Here is a 21,215-nt window from a genome sequence, read left to right on the forward strand (position 1 = left end):
TCAACATGGCATACAAATCACATACATAGCACATAAGAAACAAGCAACTCATACAATGCATATATCTCATAACATACTAGACCTTCCGGTCACAAATTGGTACCCTTCCAGGTACAGTATAGTGAGAAGACTCACCTGACACTACTAAAGTCCCACAGACTCAATCCCACTCTGTTGAAGTCCTACAGACTCAACCCCAGCTGCTGGATGACAGATTCCCGATCTGTCAATATCAAAACATCACCCAATTAATAATTGGGTCCCACTACATAAATATAATTACCTACTTTGGATAATTACTAAATTACCCCAGACTTGGCTTTGTTTAATCCCAAGGCCCAATCCATAGGCCCAAAGTCAATTAGGAATCAAAGCCCAACATATGGCCCAATTTTCCAAATTGGGCCCAACTGCTCATATAGGCCTTACCTTAAAGCCCATTAATTATTCTAGTCCAATTGCTTGAATTTGGATGGCCCAATAATAATCCAATCATCAAGGCCCAATAAAAAGGCTCAATAATACACCCAAGTGAAATTAGGGTTTTCACATAAAATGATGATTAGGGTTAAGTTTTATCACTTAACCCATTAAAGACTTAATCCATTAAGTCTACTATTACTTAAATTAATTTCTTGCCAATGATTATTATTTAATATCTCCAGTTATTAAATAATTCCCGTGTGTCCCGAATAATTCTCCAAATTAGGGTTTTGATGGCATTAGGGTTTTCCAACCCAAATACTAGCTCATTAGGGTTTTATTGGGTCCATTAGAGTCCATTAAGCTTCATTGGGCCCATTATGGATCACAAGGCCCATTAGGGTTTCAAGCATCCCTAATTGAGTCAACTCACAAGACAAGCACACCGCCACCCGACACGGTGGTCGGTGGCGGCAGCCACCACCCTAAGGTGGTGGTTCTCAATTTTCCATTATTTCATTTTTACAATTACAATGAAAATACTAAAATAAACGCACACACACGTTATACTAAAATAAACACACACACGCAACCACCTTTGTGGTGGTCGGTGGTGGTACACGTGGTGGTAGCCACCACCTCACGGTGGTGGTGACTATGATCTTCAATCAACACAACACTAAGGTACTCCAAGTATTCATCCAAACACACCCGAAAGCCCAAAACCATCCGAGATGGTGGCTAGCAGTGGCGGAGCGGGGGCAGCAGGCGGCGGGAACGAGTTTCCATCCGATTCCTGGGCAAGCAAAAATCTTCACAAATATTTATAAAATGAGTCCCAAACTCACGCGTTTAACCCCCGACTTCTAAAAATGTGGCAATTAACTCCTTGAACCCAACACTTTGCATATATAATTATTTATTTTAGGCTACCATTCGTTCATTAATTTATTTATTTAACTAATAAATAAACAGCGTTACAGTTTGGGTCGATCAAGACTACGATGATGGAGTTGTTTGATGATCGCTATGAAACTATTGTTGAGATAGCTGTTGTTGCTGCCTCCACAGTCGTAGCGACTGCGGGTGTTGGGACAGGGTGGGTCTTTCAATATCGGGACTTCGATAATACAAAGCCCCAACTTTTGATGGAGTTCAGGACCCGATCATAGCCATGGGGTGGCTATCTAATGTGGGGGGATGTTTCTTTACTTGTTCATGCATTGCTGACCAGAAGGTCATGTGCGCTATGAACCTTCTGAGGTCCGGAGCGAAGGATTGGTGGAAGCTCGCTACTAGTTCTTATTATTTTGAGCAGAGAGTTTCTGTGTCATGGGAGTAGTTTTCTGAGATGTTTCGCTCCCAATATGTTCCGCTGGTGGAGCGTGATAGGTTAGCACATGAGTATTTGGATTTGAGACAAGGTTTTGAGACGGTGACGGAGATCACCAAGATGTTCACGGATAGAGCTATGTTATGACCTGAGTTTGCTGTATCTGAGCAGGCCCAAATGACCCATTACTTGAGCATGATCAAGACGAAGATCAGGCAGTTTGTTTCTACTCAACACTATAGTTCATTGTTGGAGATGCAGGAGGCCGCCAGGCGGCATGAGATTGAGATTGAGTTGCAGACTAGGGAGTTGACACTAGCCCCGACGCAGTCACAGCCTGTGCCGAAATGGTTCAGGGTCACTGACTCTAGGTCAGGGAGTCAGAGGGGTCACATTTGTGGGAAGTGAGGCAAGGTACATGATGGTGTTTGTCAGTATTCTTCGGGTTGCCACAAATGTGGCAAGTAGGGCCACATTGCGAGGGATTGTCGGAAGCAGACTCCAGCTTCTGGCATCAGAATTTGTTACCATTGTGATCAGGTGGGCCATATGAAGGCCAGTGTCCTTTTTTAGCTGCCAAGCCGGTGCAGGCTCCAACACCGACTACTTTGAGGATCACTGACGAATGTCAGGGTAGAGCGGAGCCCCCGAGGGCTCGAGGTCGTGCTTTCCAGCTTACTGCCAAGGCTGCTAGGGCAGCACCAAATGTTGTGACCGGTATGTTCTATCCGTCATCTTATTGATTATGTTTATTTTGTGCTTATGTGTTTGTGCCTCTGCCAGGTACATTCTTAGTGAACTCCTTGCCTGCTTTAGTGTTGTTTGACTCAGGTGCGATGGATTTATGGAAGTGCAATGGATTTAGTTTCTTTAGTTACCAATTCCTAAGATGACCAAGTTAGTATTCACTAACTTAATCCTTTAGCAAATTAGCTTATTTATTCGGTGATCATGCGGACAAACTTACAAGTTTACTAGTATTCGGTTCGAATTGATTAGACTTACAATTGATTAATCAAATTAGTTTATTGATTCAATTATGTATATGATTTGTCATCATATACTAACTCCTATACCTTTTTACCCAACTTTTCTACTTAACCCTAGGTTTTGTTCAAAACTCTAGTCCTACAATTTTGCAATTCACAAGATCATAAGATTCAAATTTAACTAGGTAGATAGTCATACTAACTTAATTAAATTCAACAATAAGTAGAGAAAATTAGTTATCAAAAGTACTTGAGGTTCTTTAATAAGCTAAATCAACAAATAACCAAATATCTAAATCCAAAACCATAAATCAACCACAAATAGTTAATTCATCCTAGGCTAAACGAAAGTCATGAGTATTTAGCTCATGATTTCAGCAAACAAAATCACAAAAACAAAATTCAAAGTATTTGACATAGCAAAATCTAATGAATAATCTAAGTATAGAGTTTAGTTTCCTTAATGCTCATTCTTCCAAGGTTATGAATGAAATTCTTGCTTCCAAGCCTTAGAACCAGTGTTTTAGCCTTCAAAAGTAACAATCTCTCCAGAGCATAAAGTCCCAATTCGGAGGCTAAAGTGATCTATTTATACTTTTTCCCGAAATCAGAGCACCATGTCGTGGTAAGGACACCACATCGTAGCCTTCGTGTTTATCCCGTGTTTTACAAGTCTTCGAAATTGATCGGGAATCTTCAAATCACCACACCGCATTGGGTATATTTTTCATCATTTAACAGCTTTAATCCAAAATTCCAACTTCCGGAATCCGATTAGCAGCTTCCATCTTCCTTTTTGCTCCACGCATGACTTTTATCCCTACAACATAATTCATAGCAAATTAAGTATATTTTGTTCTAATAAGGGCATAAAACTAATTAAAATATCAAATTATGATGTATAATTATGTGTATAATTATGCACATATCATTTATATATGGTGCAACATCATAAAAATTAGGGTTTCCTTCCCAGATTCCAACACGTGTTTTTACACCAACACGTCGTGTTGACCTTAATGAGAATTGTGCTTTTCCTTAACTAGACACGCCGTGTTAGTTCCTCCAACATGCCGTGTTCAGTCCTCAAAATGGGATTCATTCCTTACAATTGCTCCTCAAGATTTTGGGTGTTACAAAAATATGCCATAGAGATTCTTGAATGTGCAGGTAAGCTTAATTGCAAACCCGATTGGACCCAGGTGGACACTTCCACCAAGTTTGATGGTTACCGGCCCCTATCTCTGATCCAAACTTATTGTAACATCCCGAATTTCAAAAGTACGATTTAAGACTTTAAAGTGTAATTTCGAAGAATGGACTCGATGAGTAGGTACGCTTACTCGCCGAGTCGGAGCGGGTATGGGTCGCGAATTAAGTGACCAACTCGCCGAGTCGGAAGCTGGACTCGACGAGTTGGTGCTGGGATGAGAAAAAAACCTAATCTTAGGGTTTGCACCCTATTTAAAGGACTTAATGTCCTCTCCTCAGCTCCCTTAGCCCCCTTTGAGATCCAGTAAACCCTAGCTCGTGTGTATAAGGCCATTGGAGTGAGATTGAAGCTTTGAAGAGGTGTTCTAGTGGAAGAAACTTGAAGATCAAAAGGGTTTGAATCAAGAAAGTAGTGTAGATCCAGAATCTACTGCAGTTTTTGGCACATCTTGGAGGTAATGAGCTGTTACCTTTCCTTCATTGCTTCTAGATTTATTCTTGAATGAGATTTGGGGCCATTTTTGGTATGATTGAGATCCACTTCGGGTTTGGAGTCCAGATCTGAGGTTGCTACTTCAGATCTAGACTTTTATTGGTCCAGAAAGTCATAAAGCATCAGTTATTTAATTGTAGGTGAAGCCCTTTTGTCTAAAACACAAGCCCTAGTGTGTTTTGGGCCTATATCTCTTTGGTTTCACGTAAAGTTTGCAACTTTATGTGAGGGATAGATTGTAGAAGGGTGGATCTATGGATTGGAGCCTCAACATGGCTCGAAAAGCCTCTAAATGGATTGAGAACTGGAGATACTCGGCGAGTCACATGGATGTACTCGACGAGTTATATGAACACGTGCATGGACTCGATGAGTTGGAAGAACAACTCGGCGAGTCTGTTCTTGGACTCGGTGATTCAGTTCACAGAACCCCAACCTCTTTTGGTTAAATCCTTGGATTAGTAAGTAGGTTGGTGACTCGGTGAGTTGGATAGGATGGGACTCAGAGATCATTGGACTCGGCGAGTCTTGGGGCGACTCAGCGAGTTAAGTTGTGTCATGAGAGTTTTCTGGGTAAGGGAACTCGACGAGTCGATGGGGTGACTCGGCGAGTAGAGTCAATCAGGAAGGTTAACTTTGACTGAGGACTTTGACTTTGACCAAGAGTTGACCAGTTTGACTTCCAATGGTACTTTGGTAATATTGGTATTTATGGAATTGGTTCTTTGGTAGTGTTTAGTGGTGGTGATCGTGTCGAAGGTCGGAGCAGCTTGGTCTTATCTTTTCAGTCAACAATTTCAGGTGAGTTATCCTTACTATATCAATAGGGTCTAAGGCACCAAGGCCGACCCTTTTAGTTGTTATCTTGGTTACAATACGCTACGTGTGGTTATGATCTGTTAGATTGGTATCAGAATAGACAGTATGTTGTTATGCTCATGGGATCTGTTAGGATTAGTATGTTATTGACCTAGTTAGGTCGATGCCTTGGTCATGAGAGATTGCTATGATCGATGATTTGTGAGATAGTTATATCTAATATATGTACTTGTACTGTTGATGTGCTTATTGATCTGTTAGATCGGCGTCCTGGTAATTGGGATAGTATTATGTTAGTGACCTGGTTTAGGTCGGTATCCTGGTATATAGGATGATGCTATGTTAGTGACCGGTTAGGTCGATATCTTGGTAAGGACGATGCTATGCTTTATGATCTGCTAGATCGATTTGTTTGCCTATGGACTATTATGTGATTTCCTGTTATATGTACACATGGTTATTTGCTTGATGTTTGGGTTGAGGCGGTCCTGCTTTGTGCTGAAGGCCAACATATCCTACGAGCGGTCCGGATAGATTGTAGGCCCATATGGCAGTCCAGTCATACCGAAGGATCAGATAGATCCAGATAGACTGAAGGCCCGGTGCGGGCGGTCCAGTCATACTGTAGACTCAGAGAGTGGACCAGGTGAACTGAAGGCCTGTTGAGGGCGGACCAGTCACGCTGCAGACTTGAGCGGCATGGATGTTCTGTATTGTGATGCGATATGTTATGATTATGGTTGTATGTGGTTGGTATTTTGGGGGTAACTCACTAAGCTTTTCTGGCTTACAGTTCAGTGTATTGTTTCAGGTACTTCAGGAGATTTTGGCAAGGCGAAGGCGTGATCGTACCGCTCCTCATGTTTTATGATTCATGTGATATGGTTCTGGGGGATACTCTGATGTTTAAACTATTTTGAAAATAAGATGTATGAACTTAATGGTTTTTGAATGAAATAAAATGTTTTAAATTGGCTCAAATTTTTGGTTGTTATAAGTTGGTATCAGAGCCTTGGTTTGAGTGAATTGGAGGAACATTCGTGTGAATCCAGTCTCAAATCAAGGAGGTATTTACAAAATGGTTTTCAAAAGGTTTTCGAAATAAGTAAAGGAGGATGCAAAGGGTACGATCAGCCAGAGCCAGTAAGTAGACCCCAAAATACCACACAAGTTATTTGATTATGTGATATGTTAGAACAGCATGCTAGTACTAGGCTACGGATCTTCAGGGATTGCATGATAGAATTGTCTGATTTCATGATGCCTATTAGCCTAGGGTTTTCCTTATATGAAATTGACATCCTTACTGTAGTTGTTTAGTGTATGCATCACAACTGTGCATAATCAAGATCTTATAGCCTGAGAATGTTCGATTCGACCTTAAGGTAGAATTGGATATTCGAAAGTCTATCGGGTCCAGCGTTATGTGTGGCTAGTATACACTAATGCTACAAGGTCGGTGGAAGTTTCATGGATTGGGTGGCTAGTGAGAGGCCAGGAGGCCAGATATGAGATGTTTAGCATTCCTCTAGGAGTGAGGATTTAATCGCTCGCTACATTTATGTATATTGTTAGGGCGTTGTGATGATACTTGAGACAAATATGGGTCAGATCTGTGTCCTTCATGTCCCTTCCTCATCTCAGTATGCTGACATCTTCACCAAAAGATTACCGTCTTCTTTGTTTTATTGGTTTCAGATCTAGTCTGAACGTCTGGTCTCGATCTCCCGTTTAGACTACAGGGGATGTTAGACGTCATTATATTTATTTATTTAGATTTTGTATATGTGTTTTGTATGGCCCAATGTATAGCAAGCCTATTTTGTATTCCTAGGCCATTTGTTTTATGTGTACTCTTATATATATATATATATATATATATATATATATATATATATATATCATTTAATGAAATCTAATAGGATTCATGGGAAAATATAGATTGTAACACTTCGTTTAAACATTTGAAAAAAAAATCCAAGAATCTAGTCATTTAGTGTTCTTAAAAGACTTTCTTGAATTTATAGAGAATAAGTCATGAGTTTTCTCTTTTCCCTCATGAAACGATGTGAGATGAATTGTTTATGCGACTTTTGTTTTTCACACATCTCACTTCAAATGGAAGTTCGAAATGTAAGAAGGAGCAAGACATATAGAAGGAAGGATGATAAACCTTTCAATGAACGCCATTTTAGCTCTTTACTCGAAAATATAGAAATTTGTGAATAAAGCCTTAGTCATTGGAAATTTTAAACTTTTAACTATAATTAGCATGTATAAGATTAGTATAGGTTCCAAAATATCACAAGTTCTATAAAAGTATTATATGACTCACAAGCAAGCTTTATACGTCAAAGTGCTTGAATTTAACTAAGTCTTTGTTGGTTTTTGCATATTGAGTGGTTGTGCATAAACTTGATAACAATGATGATAATGTTTTCCACCGATACCATTTTAACTCTTTACAACAAACAAAGAAATAAACAAATCAAAGGGCTAATGCCATAAAACCCCTTAAGTTTGCAGGATTTTGTTGAATTTGTCCAAAGTTCGATTATATATCCGTTTTTGTCTCAAACTTGCATTAAATTGTTTGTTTCTACCATTTAATCGATTTCCCTTTAATTAGCCGGTAACCACCTACTTATCTGGAACATACGATGCATTTTATCCCTTTAATTAGATCGATTCAAACACATCTCCATCTCCATTTTACCCTTTAGACCCCCATAGTTAGTCACACAAACTTCTTCCTTCTCCAATGGTAAAATGAAAACTTCCTCTACAAGATCAAGCCTCAATGGTGCTTAAATAAGAAGGAACAAGAAGGTAATCACATGTAATTGTGGTGATGTTGTGACACTTGGTTTCCAATTTGAATTTATTTTTCCAAGTTATTTATGTTTTGTCTTTTGGACACGGCGTGTTGGAGCCTCAACACGACGTGTCTAGATGTCTTTGTCCGCCGAGTTTAATGAGACCACACAGCGTGTTGGCATCTAGGAAGGAAACCTTAATTTTTAGGGTGTTGCACCATATTTAAAGGCCTTAAGTCCGCTTAACCAGCCTTCTTACCAGCCTCCCTTGTTATCTAAAATCGTAAATGGATTTTTGTACTTGCTTGGTGGTGTTCTTGAAGTTTTTAGTGGATTCTTGGGGATTTTGTGCTCATTTGAAGGAGATTTGGAGTTTGAAGATGCCTAGCTTGGAAGGAAGGTCCTGGATCCAGAATCTCACCACTTATGGCAGTCTCCTTGAGGTATCAAGTTTGAACCTTGATTTATGGATGTTTAGATCTCCTTATTCCATGCTTTGGTCCTTTTGGGTGGTTGGAGGAGTTTAGTCATTTGAGGACTTTTCATTTCTGTAACAGCCCGGAATCTCAGGTATTGTTTAAATTGTGTTTTGGGGTGTTTTAAGACGGGACTCGGCGAGTTGGAGCCAGACTCGCCGAGTAGGACCGCAGACCTGGTCGCGGGTTCGCGACTGGACTCGACGAGTCCAGATATGGACTCGGCGAGTCTGCGTTGTTCAGCGGAAACCCTAGCCGTTCAGTTTTGGGACGTATAAAAAGGACTTATAGGCCGTCATTGTTCGTTTTAGCCTTCTGAGAAGAACCCTAATTCGATTGTGTGCATCTGGAGCAAGGTTGAAGACCATTGTTGAGTTTGGAAGAGTTGTTGTGCAAGGAAGAGAAGGCTTGGTGAAGGGAACAACAAGAGAAGTCACGTTCTGAGGATTGGGGACACAGAGAGAACACATTATTCAGGTAATAATTCGAATTACATTCTTCCATGTTGATGTGTATATGGATTTAGGGTTTATGGAACCCTTTTTGTGGCTAGATTGAATGTTACCTTAGTCCCCAAACGATTGGAACCCCATATTGGGACCTTTAGAGGTCCAGAATGTCCCATGCCTGTGCATTTCGGGAATCAATAGAGGTTTTGGATTGGAATCCTTATGCCTTAGGTCAAAATGTAAATTATAAGTCTTGGGGTGTAGCATGAGCACCTAAATGAAGACCTTACGTGATGGACCAGTCTAGGAGGACCAAACCTATGAATGGTCGGAACAATTCTGACCTTAGGAAGCAGTTTGATCGACTGCATGGCATGGACTCGCCGAGTCCGATGAACAGACTCGGCGAGTAGCTTGCAGAATAACTGGGACTCGTCGATCTATTCTTCAGACTCGGCGAGTGGAGTCGGGGTGGCCCCGCGATTCTGCCAGGAGTAACTCATCGCGTCAAGGAGGATACTCGACGAGTAGAAGGGGAATCTTAGAAGATTGGAGGACGTCTAGACTCGCCGAGTCGCCGTGGCACTCGCCGAGTCCGGTCGAGTTGACCGTGGACCATTGACCAGAGTTGACCTATGTGTGATTTCTTAGGGTCAGTTAACTTGAGAGATAAAAGTGTTAATAAGGGATATATGATATTATAGGGAGTTTGTAGCTCGGCGGATCGGGTACGAGTGATTTCAGGAGTTGCTAGCTTACGGTATCCACGAGGTGAGTCTTCTCACTATACTGTACCCGGAAGGGTTTGACTGTGTGACCGGAAGGTCGGATATGATATGTGATATATGTGTTATATGTGGTAAGTTAATTGCTATGCGTGCTGTGTATGTTTATATGGGCCGGAAGGCAATGTGTTATGGGCCGGAAGGCAATATGTTATGGGCCGGAAGGCAATATGTTATGGGCCGGAAGGCAATACGCTATGGGCCGGAAGGCGATTATGTTATGGGCCGGAAGGTGTTGTGTTGTGGACCGGAAGGTCAGGGCCTAGAAAGGCGTATATGTGTAAGTTGTATATTGGGGAACTCACTAAGCATTTATGCTTACAGTTGTTATGTATGTGTTTCAGGTACTAGCGAGGACCGTGGGAAGGCACCGACATGATGCGTACACACTGATTGATGTTTTGAGATCTTGGGAATTTTATGAATTGTATTTCGACTTAACACTTGAAATAATTATATTGGGTTTGAATAAAAATAATCTATTTGTTTGAAATGAAAATTTTGTTTGAAAAATTTGCGTTGTTACAATTTCAGATCTGAGGTTGTCTTGGCCTTCTTATGCTTAAAGTTGCAAGCTTTATGTGAGGAATTGGTCCCATGCATGCATTAAGCTCTTCTTTAAGCTTTAGAGCTTCTTTTAGGCGTGCATAAACGTAAAGTTGGCAACTTTATGTGGTTTTCTAGCTCAAGGAGGTCGGATCTGTGTTTTGGGGCTTGGACTCATGAGTTAAGTGCTTATTGGATTAAGACTTGTGTTAATAAGCCTTAGGGTTTGAAGTTTGGACCGTTTTTGGTGGTCCCTATGGGTAAAGTTCGAAACTTTACCCTTATAAGTCTCTATTGAGTTTAGATATGAGATTGGGAACTCTTGGTGTCGAAGGAAACGAATTAATATATTAAGTTGTTGGGGCTCGAGGAAACACAGCGTGTTGGATGGGATTTTTCCGCCTGTAGCAATAAAGGGAAAACACGGCGTGGTCAAATGGAAACACGGCGTGTTGGGTTAACATGGGTTGTTGACCTTGCCTTTGGAATTTTGTCTCTGGCCAAGTTTGACCTTTAAGGGTTGTTGAGGTGTTTTGAGTTGTATCTAAGGAATTGTTTCTGTTTAGGGGTTGAATAGAGCTGATTTTTGGAGCCAAGACATATCCAGCTACCGTTCAGCTTTCGATGTGAGTTTTCCTCACTGGGTTTAGCGGGTCAAAGGCACCAATGCTAGCCCATGTTTATGCTTTGTTAGTATTTTATCTGTTTGCGCGACTCTTGCATGTATTGTGTGTTTATATGCTTACCAGGCTAGGGCTCGATGACCATTTGTATGCTATGTATCGTTGTGATTATTGCATGTGTATGTGATTAATTGATATATGGTATGTGTATGCTGGGCGGGGCCCTATCTATTACCGAGCGGGGCCCAATATATGTTTATTGTATGTTTGGTATGTGGTACTTTGGGGAACTCACTAAGATTTGCACTTATAGTTTTTAGTTTGTGTTTCAAGTACTTCTGGTTCCAAGGGGAAGAGCTCGGGTCGACTGCATTGCACACACCATATGTACTCTGTTTATGGGACATACTCTGATTTTGATGATGTTTGACATATTTATTCTATTGGGACGTATGAACTGTAACATACCGAGTTCAGGAGTGCAAGTTCAGGGTTCAAATTGAAAATATGAATGGTCAACCCGTCGAGTCCATGGGTGGACTCGGTGAGTATGGTCGCGATTCTGATCGCGTGTTAAGTGGCCAACTCGGCGAGTTAGTGGATGGACTCGGCGAGTTGGTGCTATGTGGAGAAAACCCTAATCCCAGGGATTGAGCCCTATATAAAGAACATAATGCCCTCTCCCCAGCCTCTTTGCTCTCCCTTGAAGTCCAGAAACCCTAATATTCGTTTGAGAGAGAATTAGAGAGCATTTGGATCTTGAAGGAGTGTTGTTGAAGAGATCTTTGAAGATTAAGAGGCTTGGAGCAAGGGGCTTTGCAAGGTTTTGGCTTATTCTTCTGTTGGAGTCTTCTTTGGAGGTAATGATTCGTTGCTTGAGCTGGTATTCATCTAGATCTATCATTTATGGGATTTTGGGAATATATCTAGTGCTATCTTGAGTTTGGAGGTTGGATATGAGGTCGCTACCTCATATCTAGAGTAGTAATGATCCAAAAGAGCATAAAGTCCCTGTTCAAGAGCTGTTGAAGCATTTTAGTCCCAAACCTTAGCCAAGAGTGTATAGTGCATAGATCTCCTTGGATTCACGTAAAGTTTGCCACTTTACATGATAGATGGCTTGTATAAGAGTAGATCTATGGATTTGAGACCCTGCATGGCTTGGAAATCCTCTGTATGGGTTAAGAGCAAGTGGTACTCGGCTAGTCACATGGGTGCACTCGACGAGTTGCATGAAGATAGGCAGCAACTCGACGAGTTGGAAGAACAACTCGGCGAGTTGGTTGAAGATAGCCTTGGAGTCGGCGAGTCTGTTCTTGGACTCGGCGAGTATGGTCGTGAGGTCCTAACCTTTTCTTGTTAAGCTGTGAATCGGTGTGTCAAGGGATGACTCAGTGAGTTGAGTGCGGTTAGACTCAGAGTTGTGCGACTCGATGAATCTTGGGGTGACTTAGAGAGTTGAGTCGTGTTATGGGAGTTTCAGAGCATGGGGACTCAACGAGTCAGCGGGTTGACTCGGCGAGTAGAGTCAGTCAGGAGGGTTGACTTTGACTGAGGACTTTGAGTTTGACCAAGAGTTGACCAGTTGACTTCCAGGGGTATTTTGGTAATTGTTGGCATTTATTTTGAGTTCAGTGGTTGGGTGTTGGCTAGAGGTGGAGATCGTGTTAGTGGTCGGAGCAGCTCGGTCTTATCTTTTCAGTCAGCAGTTGCGAGGTGAGTTATCCTCACTATATCAGCAGGGTCTAAGGCACCAAGGTTGGCCCTTTATCGGATTGTAATCCGGGTATTATTGTTATGTTGTTGCTTTGATATGTTTGCATCCTGGTAGTTAGGATGGTATATGCTAGTGAGCGGTTAGGTCGGTATCCTTGTTAGGATGAGGTTATGTTATGTGATCTGCTAGATCGGTTTGATTGGATGTGGATTGTTATATGATTATATGTTTATGTACACATGGTTGTTGGATTGGGTTGGGTTGAGGCGGGTCCTGCTTTGTGCTGTAGGCTAACATACTCAGGGCGGACTGGTTATCTCGAAGGCCCATCGAGCAGTCCGGATAGGCTGTAGGCCCCACGAGGGCAGACCAGATGTGCCGAGGCTCGGAGAGTGGACCATGCCGACTGAAGGCCCGGTGCGGGCGGACTAGTCATACTGTAGACTCAGAGAGTGGACCAGGTGGATTGAAGGCCCGGTGCGGGCGGACCAATCACACTGTAGACTCAATGTATATGGCTAGACTCGAAAGGTGGACCAGGTGGACTGTAGACCGGTGCGGCGGACCAGTCACACAGTACACCCGAAGTGCGTGGCTGTTCTGTATCGGTTATATGATATGGTTATGTTTGTATGGCGTTGGTATTTTGGGGGTATCTCACTAAGCTTTCGGGCTTACAGTTATGGTTTAAATGTTTCAGGTACTTCAGGAGATCGTGGAAAGGCAAAGGCATGATCGTACCACTCCTCGGGTTTTATGTGTTTATGATGTGGTTTCTGGGAAATACTCTGATAATTAATGTATTGAAAACCTTTTTGTAATAACTTTATGAAATTGGGTTGTTTTTGAAAAGTTTAAATTGGTTGGAATTTTTAGTGTGTTACATGAACAATGTTTTGGAATATTGTTTTTACTTAAATCAAAAATGAAAGTTTTCGATCATAACTTTTAGATTTTTTAGATGTTTATGGTATATCAGTCTCACGAACCCCTGATAACCCGAGACAAATTTTTTTTTTGGCATCTCTACTAATGGTTGTTAACACTTCACCCTTCACCCGCCTCTTTAGAAAGCACCCATCAAGCCCAATTACTCTCCTTCGCCCTCTTTTCCAGCTTTACTTAATGCTTTGAAACAAATGTTAAACCTGTGAAAATAATTCTTTCCATTTTGATTGGTTTGTTATACCAACTTGACATGTGGACCCTGGGTTTGATCTTAACCATTCAAGGGCATAATCCTATATCCTTGCATAATTCTTAGTGAGTTTACAATATATCAGATATTTGGCCCAATTCTTTTCCTTTTTAATTTGTCATATACCACACACCTATACCTTTGTCTGATGCCATCAATCACTTCCCTAAGTTTCATCTTTGGCTTCTTTGCAATTTCAGTCACATAAGATCTTCCAATCCATTCATGGGAAACAATGGATCCAAACTTAAACCATCTAGAACATTTATAGTTATCATTCATAGCTTTGATCCAAAAAGATATTTCTTTATACATCCATGTAGCATAAAGTCTGAAAAGGCATTTACTCTCCTCCTTTCTTTTGCTACATCTAGCTATATTTCTTTTACTATCACATTTTCAAAGTATATTCTATAACCATGTGACACTGCATAATTTATGACACAAAACTTCAGCTGTGCAGGGGATTCAAAGATGTTACCAAGCTTTGGTACCATCTTGTCTCACCTAATAGTTGGGCCATGAATACTATATTTGTTTTTCAATAACTCCTCTTCATCTTCATCACTCTGCTAATCAGTAGCATGGTACAATTGTGCTTTGATTTCATCAGCCATACTAGAATTTCATAGGTTTCCATCGCTTAATAGAACATTTAGGAAGATATCCTTACATTTATCAAGTGAGGTCACAAATTCTTCCTCTGGTTCGTGGTCCATGTAAATGTCGTGGAGCTCACACTCCATTTCATTCAAGCCAGATATGGCTCACGAATTCCAGCAAAGGGGTCGGTGTACCCTTCGTCCGATGAAGCCATTACACCCTCCTGCATAAACACAATAAGTTTAAGAACCCATTGCAAGAAATGTTGAGTGTAAACACAAAAAGATCATGATCTGTAAAAACCTTACCTTTCGTAGAACAATTTTGCTCTAATATTCTCCAAGAAAACCCTCTTTTGTAAAGCTTTTCTCTATATACAAAATTTCAATCGACGACATACAAAAAGGTGAAAAGTGATCGTGATATAGAGGGAGGATGCGGCAGTTTCACCTCCATAACGAATTTGGGGTTTTCTCCCAAACGACATTAAATGCCACGTATGTTCCAACTAAGTAGGTGGTTATCGACTAATTGAAGGGAAACCGGTTAAATGGTAGAAACGAACAATTTAATGCAAGTTTGAGGCAAAAAGAGACATAAAATCAAACTTTGGGCAAATCCGACAAAATCCTGCAAACTTGAGGGTTTTTATGACATTATCCCTAAATAAAATCATAGATATTATAAATATAAAATTTTAAAATGCAATCAACCAGTATGTATCAATTCCAAAATATCACAATTTCTACAAACTCCGTTTGAGCTTTATGCCAATTCCAATGGACCTCTGAAATACCATTTTAAATGTCATTTTCATTCCAACAAACTTTCAAATATAACACCATTTCTGTGTTGGTTCGTTTTTAATACCAAATATAAAGGCAAAAAATGAAGGTCTATACAAATTACCATTTGTGGTTGAAGAAGCTCTTATAGTACTAAAATTAACTTAAATCTCTTAGGCTTTGCAAATGGACTCGACTCGGTTATCATGTTATCGCAGGTTGGCCAAACGAACAAGTTCTTTTTACATGGTTATGTTATGTGTGATTAGACCTTATCTATTTCAAAAATAATATTAAAAAACTCCAAGCAGTAGCCTACTGAAAAATCTATATTGCAATTTAGTTATTTTCAACAATATCTTTACCACAATTAATATATTTTAGTTCATGATCCAGTTACATATGGCTACTTTTAATATATTTTAGTTCATGATCCAGTTACACATTTAATATTCGGGCAATGTACTTGCATATGGCTACTTTTAATATATTTTAGTTCATGATCCAGTTACAGGGAAACTATAAATAAGGCTAGAGGGTGTGGCCGTGGTCTCGGACCGCGGTTTGTGCCACCTGGACCGTGCATACCGCCCCCAAACTGCGATCTTGTATGGTTTTGGCCGCACTGCGGCTGGAAAGTACCACGTGACGTGATTGGTTGGTGTAATATTTGACCGTTGAATGCTTTTGCGCTTTTTTTTTTGTTCTTTTTGCCTTTCTTTCTTATATATACATATACACTTCATTTGTTTTTAACAATAATAAAACCTCTTCTCTCTCAATCTTTTTTTAAGAAAATCATCAATCTCTTTCAAATAATGTCATATTCTTCATCTTCTGAAGAATTTCAAACTATTTTAGATGTCGTTGTTGCGTGTGCTCGAATGACGGAACAAACATACGATGCTTTATGCAATAACGCAGCTGCAAGTTCTCAACGGAGAACACGAAGATATATTTACAGAAATCGTGAAGAAGCCAACCAATGTTTGGTGCAAGACTATTTTCAAGAGAATGCCATTTATCAAGGGTATTAATTTCGTAGGCGCTTCAGAATGTTCAAAGGTTTATACGAACATATAGTTGAAGATGTAACGAGGGAGTGCAATTTTTTTCAACAATGCTACGATGCTAGAGGTACACCCGGTTTCACTCCCTTACAAAAATGCACGGCCACACTTCGTCAATTAGCATATGACATTCCGCCTGATGGGTTAAACGAAAGTTTTAGGATGTCTGCTATTCTGCTAGGATCGCACGAGACAGTCTCCACTTTTTCTGCCAAACTGTGATTCAGTTTTATGGTCCAAAATATTTACGTAAGCCTACACGTAATGACATCTTGCAATTGCAAGCTCATCATGCTAGTGTGCATGGGTTTCCTAGAATGATAGGAAGCTTAGATTGTCTCCATTGGGCATGAGAAAATTGCCCTACGTCATATCATGGGCAATTTACCCGAGGTGATCATGGTCACCCAATGGTCATACTTGAAGCAGTTGCATCACAAGATTTGTGGATTTGGCATGCTTTTTTTGGTTCTCCTGGTTCGATTGACGACATTAACGTTCTTAATCGTTCACCTATATTTAACATATACGATGGATCCGTACCAGATTCTTCTTTTGAAGTGCGTGGAACGCCATATAAGTATGGTTATTATCTGGTCGATGGAATCTATCTTGAATATGTTGTGTTTGTTAAGTCGTTTACGTGTCCACATGGTTCTAGACGAAAAAAATTCAAGAGAGCTCAAGAAAGAGATAAGAAGGATGTTGAGCGTGCTTTTGGAGCTCTGAAGAAACGGTGGTTCATACTGAAAAAACCAACAATTTATTTAGGCGAGGAAAAACTTCAAGAAATCATGTATACATGTCGTCATATTGCATAACATGATTATTGAAGATGAAGGAAGAGTGATATGTGCGTTTGACGAGGAAGAAACCATACCAGAGACACAACCAATAGAAATTGGTGGCGAAGAGTATATGAATAGGAGAGCAGAAATACGTTGCACTGAAACATTTCACAATTTTCGCAATGATTTTGTGAAACACATTTACGGGGTTCAAAACATTAACCTTAATTTGGATCCATCGGATGACTCCGAAGACGAGTTCTCAGATAAAGACTTTATGTAGTTTGCTTTAATATTTTATTTGTGTTTTTTAAGTTTTTAGGATTATTTTCATGTCATGTGTGTGTGTGTTTTTTTTTTGTAGTGCGGTGTAATGTTTTTTGAATTTTTAATGTAATATTTTTTTTTTTTAATTTTCAAGTAATGAAAAATTATGTTTTTTATTAAAAAAGAAGTTTTAATTAAAATAGCTAAAAAAAATAGAAAATAAAAGTGTGGTACCACTCCCTGGTGTGCCAAGAAACAACACTTGTGTGGTAAAAAATGATGTGACGTTTATGTGGCGGTTGAGGGAGTGTAGTTTCGGTGACACCATTCCCTCCGGCCTAAAAACAAAAGTTATTTTCTTCCTAACTTTATTTTTTTAAATGTGTATAGAATGTATGCGTTCTAAGTTATATGTGAATGATAGAAAAGAGTATCTATAAATCAAAAAGGGCCGATTTGATAACATAATTAAGTTGGACAAATGAAATTCTTAACCAAAATTCTGAAACGAGTTAGATTTCTATTATGATTCCATTTTCTACAAAGGAAAAAAAAGAATAGCAAAATGACCTTAATACAAAACAACACTAGTTGAAACACAAAGGTCAAACGTTCAATTCAGTTAACAAACTAGAAACATACAAAAATTTGTCCAACATTTGACCAAATTATTGAAAACCCACAAAAGGGTTCGATAGAAAGACAACTTAAAACACTACAAACACAGAGTTACAGAGTCATTACATAGAGATTGTGGTGGCATCACTACTACTGCTGTTAGTTGCACCATTTGGATCACGTCCATCATCATCACCACTATTGCTAGACTCATTTGATTGATTTACAGAACTACCCTTTTGTACATAACTTGCCCCAACAGAAAACGAAAGACTGGTGTTGGAATTTTGGACCTTTTTAACCCCACGATGCATGTGTTGTGCACAGTATTTTTGCCCCTGGAGTGTAATTTTGGTGCACCTCCAGTTTTTCCCATCTGTTCTTCTGCATCTTGCAGATTCAGGTACTACAACAAGATTATGGTTATTATGATTGTTTCTTGAGTTGCCAGAATGTTGAGCTACAAAAAAGAAAGTGTCTTTGTGATTAAATATAATTGTATTTGTATCAATATTTATCTCGAATAAAACAGTGATATATAATTTCGATTTGTTATAGTTTGTGAAGTTAAGAGTCACTTCTTAATCGGTATCAGTTATAGAGAAAAGGGTAAAATGGTCATTTACTCGTATCCAAAGAGTTTGTTCAATCTAAATAAGATAACAGTCTAAAATTACCCACGTGGCGACCGGATAAATTATGTTTAAAAATATTTGAGTAAATCAATAGGATGCAGTGTGACAAATTCCCAAACTGCCCTCTAACAGAAAAGATGCTAATTGGTGTCATTGTTACATATTATTGATAAAGATTGAATCTAGCGTTATATTTTATTTATAACAAGTCAAAAAGAAAGACCTAAAACGTTTACCCCCTACATTTGTCCCCTTTGTCATCATAGGGGCGTTTTAGTCATTTATGATTTTCACAATTCATGAGAGTAGTAGAGTAAACAGTTTCAACACATAAATACCATTATCATTTTGAAGAACACTTTTTGGGGAGAAGCTAAATTCAAGAGGCACCCGAGCATCATCTTCCCTACTCCTTTTCTTGATTTTGAAGCTACAATTATGATCCTCGATACAAACACTTTTATCCTTTCTAGCATCATTTTTTGCAAGATTGATGGTGGATTTCAGGGGCGAAACGGTAATTTTCTTGGTTGATTTTGACATATGATCTTCCACAGGCTTTCTTGAACGTAAGCAGCCTCTGTGTATGTGGCGCTCACAGTATTTCTGATCAGGAAGCACCGCTAGGCGGCACCTCCATTTTTTCCCATCGGTTCTTCTACACCTCCCTGGTTCTAGATCCATCTATTAGAAAAAAAATTGGATTTCAAATGAGGTTGCATTAATTTGTTCATTATAGCATATCCTACTTTCATTTCTTCATATTACAATATTATAGATACAAATGAAAGTAGGATGTTGTAATCCACAAATAAATCAAAACACACTGTTATTTATTGCATTTAACAAATCCAAATTGGCTAACAATCATACGGGTGTACGGACATTTTTTTTTTTTAGAGATATTATTGCAACTTGATTACTTGAACAATACAAAAGTAATTCTATTATTATAATATTCAGTATTTATATACTGATTATTTTTAACCTAAATAACACACAAAAAAGAAATAAATAAAAAATAAACATAATCTGTTTTTTTTTTTTGCCAAACATAAGCTCAAAGCAGAAACCAGAAAAACATTTGAACAGAACCTCAATATAGTGAAAGCAAACAGACTTAAATTCTGCCTCGATTTTCAATATTGAAAATCAAAATTGAAAAAAGAATCACAAGGACAAACAACAAAAAGTATAAACTTTACAGAAAAATAAGCCATCTAATTAAAACCCCGCATGAAATTCCAAGCTGCAGTTCCAGATTTCAATACAACGTCCAAAATTGGAGAGAGGAGTGTAAGCATTAAGAGCGTAGAATCTTACAAAAACACACAATCAATCCAAAATTCCAACTGAAATACCGATCTAGAGTTCAAAAACCAAATTATAGAAGTAGAATCGAATGGAATGGAAAACCTGGTCAATGGTTGTCAAGAACCAGCGTCAATCCCAAGAGGGAACTCAATCCACGATGACTTATCCTTAGTGGAAACAACCTTATGCAAAAATGGTGATAAAAGTATATAAATTACTAGAAAAAAAAAAACAGATGAACTTGAGTAATTGAGTGTGAAGTAGAGGAAGAAAGAACCTGAATGAACTTTTAGCAACATGTTTCACATAGGGTTCTTGGGAGAACACTTCACCATTAGCATCGAAGTGAGAAAAATGAGAAGATGGACGGACAGATTGCGATTTAAAACAATTGGATGTTGCCATTAGAGAGGGCGTTGTCAGAGCCTTTGCTGACGCTGGTTGCAGAGTTTCAGCCTTCAACAGGAACAACAATGGCATATAGCCTGCCCACGCGCGCGTGATAATCATGTTCTTAGTTGGCGCGTCTGATTTAATTCAATGTAGCATGAGTAGATTGCAGATTTAGTCCTTATAGTTTGCTCCATTGTACACTTTTAGTTAAACTTTTCAAAATTTGATATGGCTGTTTTATGTGGTTCGGAGAACTTGGATCGAAGGTCTTTGGGTTATTAAATATAGAATGTGTTTGGTACAGAGAAATGGAATTGCAATAGAGAACGGAAATGTAGAGAAAAAGAATTAAACTAGAAAAAAAAAGAATTAATTCCTTTATTTGGTAGAATTGAAAAGTCATTAGAAAAATATTTTTAAAAATCATTTCATTTGTTTGATTGCATTAAGAAATAAAATGAAAATAAGTTTTTTTACCTTGTTTCAAATAACATTTTTCATAAAAATACATTATGATGTAAATCTTAATTAGTCAAAACATGTATCTTTTGTATTTTATATTTTTCATTTTAATTACAAAATAATTTATTTTCTAGTCAATTAATATTGCCTTATATTCTTCTTGTATTGGAAAACATATTTCTAATATAAACGAATAACTTACAAATATATTTTAAAGAAACCTGAAAATCATAATATTCAAAAAACATGTCCGGTATAGGATATGCATAGAGTAAAATTCAATATTCCTAACAACTAAAAAACATAACTATGTGTAATATACATGTACATCCAACAATGCTTCAATCAATTTTGCATCCTCTTTAGTAGTCCATGTGTATTTATTTCGCCCTGTCATGCCT

The 21,215-nt window shown here is 38.9% G+C and overlaps 2 protein-coding genes across 2 annotated transcripts; one reads left to right on the forward strand and one right to left on the reverse strand.

The window, feature by feature from the left end:
- Positions 1-16,747: 16,747 nt before the first annotated feature.
- LOC145036413 (uncharacterized) lies at positions 16,748-17,158 on the forward strand. The gene has a single exon (XM_078984859.1). It carries the CDS (start codon positions 16,748-16,750, stop codon positions 17,156-17,158), a length of 411 nt encoding a protein of 136 aa, XP_078840985.1.
- Positions 17,159-17,983: 825 nt separating this feature from the next.
- On the reverse strand, positions 17,984-20,409 carry LOC145037876 (growth-regulating factor 9-like). Its single transcript, XM_078986621.1, has 4 exons — positions 20,237-20,409; positions 20,062-20,141; positions 18,984-19,329; positions 17,984-18,470 (listed from the first exon to the last, which is right to left on the reverse strand). The coding sequence occupies exons 3-4, from the start codon at positions 19,327-19,329 to the stop codon at positions 18,133-18,135; spliced, it is 684 nt and encodes a 227-aa protein (XP_078842747.1). The 5' UTR covers positions 20,062-20,141; positions 20,237-20,409; the 3' UTR covers positions 17,984-18,132.
- Positions 20,410-21,215: the final 806 nt, after the last annotated feature.

Source organism: Lactuca saligna, chromosome 3 (genome assembly GCF_052625555.1).
Source record: "Lactuca saligna cultivar CGN05327 chromosome 3, ASM5262555v1, whole genome shotgun sequence".
NCBI lineage: Eukaryota > Viridiplantae > Streptophyta > Magnoliopsida > Asterales > Asteraceae > Lactuca > Lactuca saligna.